The sequence below is a fragment of the Anopheles nili genome, chromosome 2, assembly GCF_943737925.1.
Source record: "Anopheles nili chromosome 2, idAnoNiliSN_F5_01, whole genome shotgun sequence".
NCBI lineage: Eukaryota > Metazoa > Arthropoda > Insecta > Diptera > Culicidae > Anopheles > Anopheles nili.
Window position 1 is genome coordinate 31346344 of NC_071291.1, and position 11578 is coordinate 31357921.

At 44.5% G+C, this 11578-nt stretch overlaps 1 protein-coding gene across 1 annotated transcript; it reads left to right on the forward strand.

The window, feature by feature from the left end:
- The first annotated feature begins 7303 nt into the window (after positions 1-7303).
- LOC128721464 (antigen 5 like allergen Cul n 1-like) lies at positions 7304-9058 on the forward strand. The gene is made up of 3 exons (XM_053815224.1): positions 7304-7558; positions 8335-8579; positions 8698-9058. The coding sequence occupies exons 1-3, from the start codon at positions 7304-7306 to the stop codon at positions 8963-8965; spliced, it is 768 nt and encodes a 255-aa protein (XP_053671199.1). The 3' UTR covers positions 8966-9058.
- Positions 9059-11578: the final 2520 nt, after the last annotated feature.

An 11578-nucleotide genomic window follows, 5' to 3' on the forward strand; every position in this document is an offset into this window, starting at 1 on the left:
GCATTTAAGATCCCTTTTTGCAAAGAATATTCTGATACCTCTTCCAGCGTCTTACTTTAATGAACTTCAATTCATAAATTGAATCAAATTTTCCTGTCTATGTATTGAAAACCTCGTGGATGAAAAATATCTCTACATCATTGCTATGATCGGAGGAATCAATTCAATCGCTCTCAGCTGTGACGATGGGATATGAATTGGTTTCATTTTTCCGCCGAATTTGGATGAAAAGTGGAGCATCTAGGAAAACGCTCTCACACCCGTTGTCCTCGTAGTCGTGAGCATATCGTCCAATCAATCGCCGAGTACGGCGAGCGGACGGCTTCCAGACAGTCACGTGGCATCGCAGACAGATGAGTACATTCCCAGCTGACAAATCAGCCCCGCACGTGATGTGCTTGATTTTTTTGCTATAGGTTCATGTACGTGACGCTGAATGCTGTACATGCATTTGTATTTGCATGAGTTTGTGTGTGTGTGTGCCATTTGTTAGAGGAAACGAATCGATCGATCGGCGCCATTTCAATTCAAGCTAGCACAAATCATCATCCTACTACTTCGGGGCGTAAGCCTGCTGGCATCGGTTTTCCTTGGGGTAGATTTTCAATTTCGATTCGAACAACGCCATGCTTGGTTGTACTTTAGCTAGATGCGGTTTTTTTTGTTAGCGAAAAAATCCCGTTGACTCGGTTCTTGCGTCGTAGTTGAGAAGGAAGCTAATGTGCATCAAGCGAATGTAAATCAAACTGCCCTGATTAAGTTGTTTGTGGTACATATTTTTTATGTTTTTCGAATCAATTCCGCTATTTGCCTGTACATTGAAACATGTTTGCTAGAGATGGTCTCAATGCTCATTGCTGATATTTTTCATTTATTTCACAGTTTCCAATATCCTTTGAAAGAGGCTTTCCTAAAGAAACCATACGAAAGTCTAGAACCGTCAAGCATCATCATACGCAGTACTCCAACAAAACATTGCCATCATCCAGGAAAACATGTACCAGAACGACGACACTGAGGTTTCACATTATGAATACACAAATTGAGAAGAAATTACAGACTCGTAAGTAAATATATAAAAAAACGGAAAGCTTAACAAGGTTACAAGTCGGTTTTGTCAGTTTCTGTAATCGACATGTTACATTACGTTCTAAAGTCGCATCTAAATTGCAATCATATCTATACAAGCACCGAAAAAATTACCGCGATTTTTTTTATGAAATATTGTTAAGATACATTTTTTAACCACGAAGATGAAGTCAAACATAACACAAACGTGATTAGACATGGATAAATATCTACCATAAGCTCAACGATACGACCATAATGATGCACCGAGAATTTTACCCACAAATACCCAAAAACAGTATCATACCGTAGCTCTTTGCAAATCATTAGCGTTTCGAGTGATATACATTCTGTTGTGAATATTGTTAGCTACAGTGGAAATGTTACTACTTCCCATTTATTGACTCGTTGAAATATTTTTTACGGCTTACAGTTTTGTATAACATGTTTTTTAAACGATAGAATTGAATGAAATAAATGTAGCACATACGCAAGGGCTAAAGATATAACAAATCAGGAAATAATGAAACGTTTAAAACCCATTTGATGAGATCAGCACGACACTAACAAATTTTCTACGTTCGTGAAATATTATGAAGAAATCAATGCATGTAGATTAAATAAAATTCTTTATTAAATTAAAAATATTAGATAATCTCAACACTAGAGCTGGTTTGAGCACTTTCAAATAAGAGCATGAAAACACTCCTTTTTACAATCAAATTTTCCATGCAATGTGAATAAAATGATTTTTATACGTTTATTTTTATTACCAGCGCGCCAAATTAACTGCAACATAAAATGTAAAACGAGATGGTTAAAAAATATCGAAACATTTATTTTAAACTAAGTCAGTAAATCTCATCATATTTTACCCAATGTTATGCTTTGCCTATAATTCACTGATGTAGCCCCACATACAACACCCCACCCTAAGACCCACCTTTATATCTATGAAAAACAATCATTTATTAAATATAGCAATGAGTCGTAATTGTTGGAGTACGAACTTCAATATCTCAACACTAAAGAGTTGATTTTCATGATAAAGGAAAAAGGCAGAAGAACCGTGAAAATTTAAAAATTATACCTTATGCATTCATGTACCTCATTTTTCTCCAGTTATACCAATGGATGCAGTTCAACCAATGGATTTTTTCACTCTTTCGTTGACCACTTCTGTATGGTTTCTTTTTACGTAATATCGTTTATCGATTTTGTTCGCTTTATTTCAATTATTTGGAGCCCTACTTATACTGATTCTTTTCAATGTATGAGTTTATTGGTTTCGAGATTATCATAGTAATGAACACAACATGCTCATTTCAGCATTGTCAATAAAACTTGAAACACATTTATACATGATTTAAATGTTGCATTTATGAAAAAATGCATATAAAAGCAACATAGCCGGTATATTTAGTGATAATAAATGAACACCTCACACATCTGCTTAATGCATCAACTAACTTAAACTGAAATGCGATTAACACAAAACACCTAATAACACGAATTTTACTAGAAGCTTACGCGAATGGTATGGTTTGAAACATAATTAAAGTATTTGTAAAAAGTAACATGGATAATCTTTCACAAGAATGTTAGTGTTATTATGGATGGAACTGTCGTAGTAGTTTAATTAAAAATTCATACCTGTCGTTTAAAAGATGTCTTGAATAAACGAAACACGTAAACTATAGTCTATGTAAACAAAACTAAGGTAACTAATAAATGCGATAATAGCTGATTTAAATTCAAACCTGCAAAATTCTTTGTTTTAAATGAAACTTGCTAAAATTGCATTAAGAAGCTTGCCGTAAAAGTACATTTTTTTACAATTGAACATGCTCATATAAATAAAAGTGAAAAATAAAAAAATCTCTCAGTGTTACAACAATAAACCAAAGAAAATGCTAAATTTAAAACTAAGATAATGAATATACCATACCAAGCAATGAATACCAAAAACTAGCACATGCACTCAAATGCACGACAAAATATTAGAAAATAAAAAAAACTTCGATGGGGCGAATTTGGGTTACTAAATCAAGACTAAATTGAAATGAAAACAAAATAAAACAGAAAAGCAAACAAATCGCAAATATGTAATTCCAACGTTTAAAGTAGCAACATAAATATTTAAATTTAAATGTCAATTACGATTAAGAGATCAGAACAGTATCTTACATCATCATGCAACGATCAACATCTTTAGGTGTGTAGCAATAATGAAGAAAGGAGCATCCAAAAAATGACCACATTAAGTGCAAAATAACAAAGTATGCGAATAATGTGCACTTTTATTACATTGATAAGCACACCCTCTTGAAAACCTTTGCTTTCGGCATGAGGCAGACGCGAGGGGATGCGCGAAAATGCTGGAAAATCTAGCTGCACTTGCCAAAATGAGCAGCTGCACCAAAGCAACCACTAAGCTACTAAATTACATTAAATAAAAAAAATTCTTAATATATGTGTACGTGTACGTGTATGTGTACTACGTGTAAGCATTATAATTAAAACACCCATCGCTACTAATAAATTGAGCATCAACAAGAACGCTAAAAAAATTAACTATTTACCCTCTATTAAACTGCAGCGAGCTAACATCCATAATCTAAGAACGTAGTAACAAGAAGATAACACGTCGATCAAATCAAATCAACCCAGCCAGTGTGTGAAATGCTTTCAGTACGTTCTTCTTTGGATATTGTTGATATGAAATTTTGGATGGTTTTATTATTAGAAGAGTAGGCGGGATTTGTCCGGGGAGCTGTCAAACGGTAAGCCGTTCGGGAAAGACAGAAGCAATGGCCGCCCAGATGGCAATCGGGCGGTGTAGGATAACGGGAATGGAGTGGCTAGCGAAGGCGGGCAGCGGATATGTGTGGGAACACTGAATTTCGTAGATGATTTTCCGCAATCCACCCAGATGTTTTCCCACGCTTGGCCGTACGTGGGTCGTTAGGAGCCATAGGTAAAGCTAAACGCTTGGTCTGTAGGGCATGTTTAGCTTCTTACGGCAGAGCGCTAGGACGAGTGATGTGAAGAAAAACAATCACACACATACGCACACTGATACCATGTACGCTAAAACTGACTGTTGAGGCGGAATTGAATTTCCCAAATAAACGAAGCACTTTTGAACGAGAAAAGCAAGTAGCAGTAATGCTTTTATCTTTTATTTTATCTTTTGTCTCCCACTGAAATGTATCCGAAATATTGAACACAACGTTACGTTATCAGGTGCTTTTACAGCACCAGCTATCAGCGTTAAAAATGCATTTCACTTGTCGAGGCACGTGCGATGCAGTGCTACGCATTTGCATGATTTACTTTTCATCGCCCACCAAGCCCATTTCACGATTATTTGCTTCGGATTAGTCCGAGGCTTTTGGCTTGGCGCCTGGTGGATGTACTTATCCATTATGCAGTAAACAAGGCGCTGGTGCTTTGAGGATGTGTTCGGGGAATTCTTTACGTGCGCTCCCGTGCCCTGTCCCAGCCAGGCACGCAACACCCGCACACGATGCTTTCGGTTGAAAATGTGTGTAATTTAGTCAAATAAAATTACTTTCATTCCATTCATCTAATCCATCATCACGGCGGTATTCAATCAGCATCGTTCCTTTCATTCGCAGACGCCGTAATCGTGTAAACAAAAACGTTGAAGCAGAGAAATAAATTGGTAATGCCAGCCTTGGGTGGGAGGCATGAAGGATGGAGGAGCAGTGCAAGGGAGGAGCAGAGTTGCTGGAGCAAAGAGAAAATAATGCTCAAAAGCGCCGGAATCATACACGCAAAACAAATGAATGAAAATTAAATTCATTCCGCATGCTTGTGTCAGTTCGCGGGTCCGCTTTGCTCCCGTGCCCGGAAGCGCCCTCACCGACAAGTGCTGAGTGCTTCTCCGTTTCGAGAAGCTTCCCAGCAGCACGCGCAGAGGTTGAAAGGAACCGCTGTACCACGGCGTGTAAGTACTACAACATTTATGCATTTCCATTTGAAAAATTGCAAAGAATTATGCCCCACCCCCGGGGCACCGTGTGCCGTGTGAGTGCCACTCCACATTCGTCATTCTTAATTCATTACGAGCGGCTAAGGGAAGGAGAAAAACTTTTCGGCAGCACTCGTCAGGCGTGGAAAAAGATGAAGCCCTGCAAAGACGAGGTCGCGGATGTCACGAGAGCTCGCCACGCGGGGCAGATCCTTTTGCGACAAGCCGTGCTTTTGGAGGGTGCTGATGGATTGCTGCTGACTGCGCCCCGGAATGCATATCGTATTTATTTTTGAGCGCACATGAAACCCTTGCCCTTCTTCGAACGTATGTGTATGTTTCCTCTCTGTACGAGGAAACGACTCGAGGGCACGCTGAGAGCCGCATCGACAGGATACAAGCTATCGTCAGGGAAATCCCTCAACGATTCCCCGGCCGTCGTTGAGGGCAACTGTGCAGTGTAATGGAAATTGAGTTAACCATCTCGGGGACATTAAAACCTACAGCTCACTCCTTCAATTCCGTTTTCCGGTTCGTTCCGTCCGTCCACAGCACCGTGCGCCACAATTCGAGCGCGCACACCACCGCACTGGAGCCATGGTAATCACGTTGCCAAATGGCGGCGGTGTCGGTTTTGCGCTGTCGTCACCCTAGACCTCGTGAGGAAATGCGTCACCATGTTCAGCTTCTCGTGGGCTCGAGTTTGTTTACATTTTCATAACCTCATTTGAATAATTGTCAAATGCAACGCTCGAGTGCTCCGCGCGTCAAAAGCCCTCGGTCGGCGCGACAGGGAAAATGGCCACCCGTGGTCTGCAGACCTCTCATTCATGCACGCCCACGCGTTTTCATCCATGTCAAGAAAGTCAACTGCAGCCAGCGGGCTAGGGGACTCGCCATAACCAACCGCAGGTTGCAGTAGCGCAACCATTTGCGAGGAAACAGTGTGTGGATGTTCTGTTTGTTCATTTGAGCTTGATCTCAGCGTCGGGGCGGAAGAATCTGCACGATTATGCTGATTGATCGTCGAAAATGCCTGCCTGAATCGCCGTCTGGCTGATCGGTGGCTTCGTCCGCCATTGCGTGTGTCTTCATAATTGGTAGTCAAACACCGTGCATAACTCACATACCCAGTGGCCCAGTCGGCGCTGTCCGGTGTAGGACGAGATAGCCGAGTTCGTCTTATCGTCCTTCGTTGATTCCGACCACACCACGTGGTTCATTGTTCAATTAAAATCAATTTACTTTCCCATTTCTAATCAAGTGTGAGCAAAATTTAACACCTCACACGGCTATCGGGTAACGCAATGTCCGAACAACTGTAGAAGTTTGTCTCGATCTTAGCAGCTGCTCGTTGCCATGCCTACGCAAGTAGAAGCAGGGGAGAAGCTTACACCACCATTGTTAGCCATCTTTTCCGCGTTTTGCACGCATTGCACGTGGTGGGAATATTCGCCGCGGCATGATAGCGAAAACAACACAAACACGAAACGCAACAAGTGGCACCGTGTGATTGATGTGCTTCATCGATGAATCATCATATCCGTGTTCGAAACGTAGAGGGTTTATGAGGCAAGCCCACATAAAGGGCTGCGTGGAACGCGCGATATTTCGCTCCATTACAGGGCACGTGAGCTTTTATACTATCGGCACACATGTATCGCTTGACATTTCGTTCACATTGATTAAACATTGCTTGACACGCCGCTAGAAATGTCTTTAAGGGTGGATATCGAGAATTCGCTGCTTAACGGAAACAATACGCAGTCTAGACCGACCGTGCATGACGAGCGGTAATTAACTCAAGGATGCCCCAGCGAGATTATCTGCCCCATCCGTTTATCGCACACGGTTTTTCTTGAAGAGTGCAAGTGTACAAATAGCACGATGAGAAAATCGCTCGCTCGTTGAGCAAATTATGATAATTTAAAAATAACTTTATTTCTACCGACAGCGAAACCCGTCAGCGAGGCTACCGGGTGGTTTCGAGTTCAATTGGTTGGCGTGAGAAAAAATGGCGCCCTACCTACCGAGCGATTGATGCGCCAATCGGATTACATTCAGCGTCTGTCGGGGGCTTATAAATATGACCGCGCTAAGCGGATCGCTTAGTTACACTGGGATCCACCGTGCACGGATAAGCTTGATCGGAGAAAAATGAACCACTGCACCACAGGCTCACCCATCGTTCGGTGGCACCGCATCCTAGCCACCCGAGTGCTTGTGGCGGTTGTCCTGATGACCCTTGGCAGTGCTGCCAACACGAACGCTGCCGATTACTGTGATCCAGCGCTGTGCAAACCAAATCATGCCCACATTGGGTGCAACGCTACGGGGCAGTTCGGCGAACTTTGTCCCCCCGGGGCGGCACAGCTCGTGGACATGACCAAACCCCTGCAGGAGATTATCCTGAAGCTGCATAACGGCCTGCGGAGCGAGCTGGCAAGCGGAAAAATGGATGGTTTTTCTGCGGCTGAACGGATGGCGGTGCTGGTAAGTGGGAACGTGATGGCGTGGGAGAACGTAAACGATTGACGGTATCGCGCGTTCAGTGAATGGTTTTGCGGTGCAGTTCTTGGAATACTTCAACGATTCCACGAAAGCGGAAATTGTGTGGCGCAGCGGTGACGTGCTCAAAGCGGCGGAAAAAGAAACACAAATTCGTAGTGCAATCATACCAAGCGCAATCAGGATAAATCAGTGTCAATCGAGATGTGGTACAGCGATATGTTTGATGTTTGCCGTTGATGATGCCATTTGCGTGCCATTTTCTAGGGGTTGCTTTAAGGCAAAGTGTGGGGTTGAACCAGGAGAAAGACGTACAAAAAAATGCTCCATGATATCGCTTGGCGGAGTCACATTTGCATTACACCATTCGTTTTTAGAACGTTGATAAATGTCGTCCAATCGACGGCAGATTGGCCTCTATTGAGCCTTCAATTCAACGAATGACCTTTGCTGGTAGTTAAACGTACCCCTAAAGTTCGGTTATTTAAACAACGCAGTCAAATTGGAGATTTTTTTTCCCCTTTTCGGCACCAACGCGTATCTTGACCACTGCGAGCTGACCGCTCGGGATCGGGATCGGGAACCGAGTCACACTCGCCGTCAAATGCAATTTACCACCGGTCCATCAACGGGACGGATGCGTCGGTGGATGACACTTTTCAAATGACTTTTCCCGTGTGCCCATCATCCCGTGTGCGCCGAAACATCGCACGGTCAATTTCATGCCTCATCAGCTGTCGCTTCTTTCCCTCATCGGTCAGGCGTGGGACGACGAGTTGGCCTCGCTGGCCGAGTATAACGCCCGGACGTGCCAGTACCTGCACGACGAGTGCCGCAGCACCGAACGTTACCGGAACGCGGGCCAGAATATCGGGCGGAAGTCGCGCACCGGCAATGTCACCATCGACCTGGAGCGAGCCATCACCGATCTGACCAACAAGTGGTGGCAGGAGTACGTCGAAACCAATCAGACCGTCATGGACGAGTACCGGCCCGTCGGTGAAGGGTAAGCTAGCTCAAAAAACCCACGAGCCCGGACGTTGCGGCTACCGCTCGCTTAAATCTACATTTACCGGTTCACTTTTTTTTCTTTTTGTGCCCGCCTCCATTTTGTCCATCGCCAGCGTGGATGTCAGCCATTTCGCGCAGATGGCCAGCGACCGCGTCACGAGAATCGGTTGTGGTGTCACGCGCTACTACAACGACACGCAGAAACGCTCGTACGTGTATCTCGTCTGCAACTACTCGCACAGCAACGCCCAGGGCCAACCCGTCTACCAAAAGGGCGCGAAGTGCGCCAAATGTGAAGGTGCCGACTCGACCGCCAAATGCAGCACGACCTTCTCGGGTCTGTGCGAAGGCATCGGTGACGCGATCGATAAGGAGCTGTAGAAGGTGTAAGAGGTCGTAGAAGGCTCCTGGAGCACTTGGAGGGTGCCACATTTGTTCCCTTCAGCTGCGGCAAACGCGTCTACGCGTCTACACGTCGAACCGGCTCGGTTGCATATATGGCTTAATAAAAAGTGACACTATTTATTCCGACACGAAACGGCGACGAGCGCCAGATCTGGCGCCGATGTAGTCCCACATAGTCGAACCGGTCGGTTTTTGTGCTGGCTGTGTGTTGCTTTCGAAGCGTCGTCATCGGCTCGCTGAAACGGTTCGAATTGCCCCAGGGAGTGACACTCAGCCCTCCCGGAACATGTCGGTTGTCAGGAGCAGACGGCCGGGTGAAAGTTGGCTGAGTTTGTTTTGCCTATGCCACCGATAATGTTTTGTCTTGCGTTGCTACGACACGAATCAAATTCGGCATCTCCACCCGCTGCAGGAGTGGGAGTTGTGCAAGGACACGGATCGCTAGTCGCAAACTATGCGAACGCTTTCCACGAAGGGTGATAGCGAAGTTAACCGCACCGATAAACACAATCACTCTGATTAATGATTGTTTGCGTAGGGAACTAGTTTCGAGTCGAAGTTTTTGATTGGCCCGGGGAATGATAGCGTATCTGCACGCGGTATATGACGATTGCCAGCGTTCGAGCAACCGTGGCTTGGACGGGCAGACAATTGGAAAGAACCCAGGTAAGTGGGCAGATGGGATGGCTGCCACGAACACTGATCGATGGCAGAAGGAGAGTTTATCATGTTGATTTCAAAAACATCCGACTGTCACGAGCAGGTACCTCTTGGAGAAGGCAACGATCGTGTCATTCATGCTGTCATGGTTTCATTAACTTATTGTGGATCTGATTTTGACATAACAACAATTGAAAATACCGGGGTTGTATAAGGCACTTGCATACTGAAAATTGCGTATTAAGAGCGTACGAAGAGGCATTTTTTTCTAAGAAAAACTAGCATGCCCTTCCAGTTCCCCTAAAAGTTCGATATTAAGAGTATGGTCACATTGTGTCTATTGAATCAACTTTAAAAAAAATGGGAAACGCTAGGAGAGCTGAATACGAACCCTAGCTGGCATCATGAACCTGAAAACCGTAAAACGGAAAATAGGAGGAAAAAACCGGTTGACTCGATTTATGTTCACAATTTTCCAATTGATATTTTATTCATATACTGGCCGTGCATAAGGGAGGGTAAAAAGCAACCAAGGAAAGGAACTGACCGCAAACGACCACTCGCGAGTTCCTTCGCTAAGAGCAAACGACCCACGTAGCGGCCCATGTGATCTAAATTTCGTTTTGCTTCACTACACTCGCTTACCGGCGTCTTGGCAAGGGATTGCAGTCCAAAAAAACCTGCTACCAGTTGCATCCGATTGGGTTGGATGACCGGTCGCCGGTTGTTGCTACTTATCGTGACTCCGATTGCAAAGGCTGTCTTCATGCCAAGCGCATGTTAACGAGCACCGATATGCATTTCGAAGCCATCGGCTACATTTGCCCGAGATATGGATTGGTTTTTTTTCTTCTTTTATCTCGACGTGTAGGACCTGCGCTGTGGCAACACATTCACCTGCACTGTGATGTTGCTAGCAACCGAAGCAACCTTGGTAGTGTGGCCCTACCGGATGGCACGGGCTTACATTGCTTGAGGGTACGAAATTCTGAGTCCAGCCCACGTTCGTGTTGGCGAACGAGCTCGAAAATCGATCCTACACCCACGGGCTGCTGCGTTTCGATATCGCTACCGGTACCACGAAGGTGCTTTGCTGGTCACAATTTTGTGCAGTGACATTTTTCACTCCACCACCTCACCGAAGCTACCGGCGATGGCTACCGGAGAAGAAATCGAACGCGCCCTTTCGTACGGTTCGCGATCGATCGCTTGCCTGGTGGATGGTGTTTTTTGTTGTGTAGCTGCTTCGTTTACTGCACATTTTTCAATTCCATCGGCTCCTTTTTCCGTCTAATTGCCCATCAATCAACCCCCGGACTCGTGTTCTTTGCCATCGTTGTAGCCTCCGGTGCTCGCGGACCGGCTGCGATAAGACGCGGACATTACACCGTACCTGGCACCGAGCAATAAAAGAGGAATCAAATGCAAAGTTATTACAGCGACTCGAAGACGCATCCGTAATGGATTGGAAAACGAAGCTTGTACACACCGGTTGGCTGGAGGCGTTTGCTACAATGTATTGCCGGCAGCGTAGAGCGAAAGGGCCGTGAACGGCTGAACGCATTTCGTTTCCAACCGATGCATTCGATTATGCGCGCGACGAATGGAAATTTCTCACATAATTTGAGCCGATCGTCCGTGTGCTGTTGAAGGCGAATGGATCTGCCGGTTACAATGTTGTTACGTAGAGCCACTTTCAAAGTATCAATTACTTCGAGAAACAAGAGTGCACATTACTTTGACGCAATTGTAGATTTAGTTTTGCGTGGTTGAAACGTGTGTGTTTTTTTTAGGTCATGTGATTGAATGCCAAATGAATTGAGCACATGTTTAAGAATGGATACTTTATTTATTCTGACACCTGGTATCAATACATTACATTTTAATTCAAGCTAATTGCTAAAGAAAATCTGAAATTTCTGCTCATAC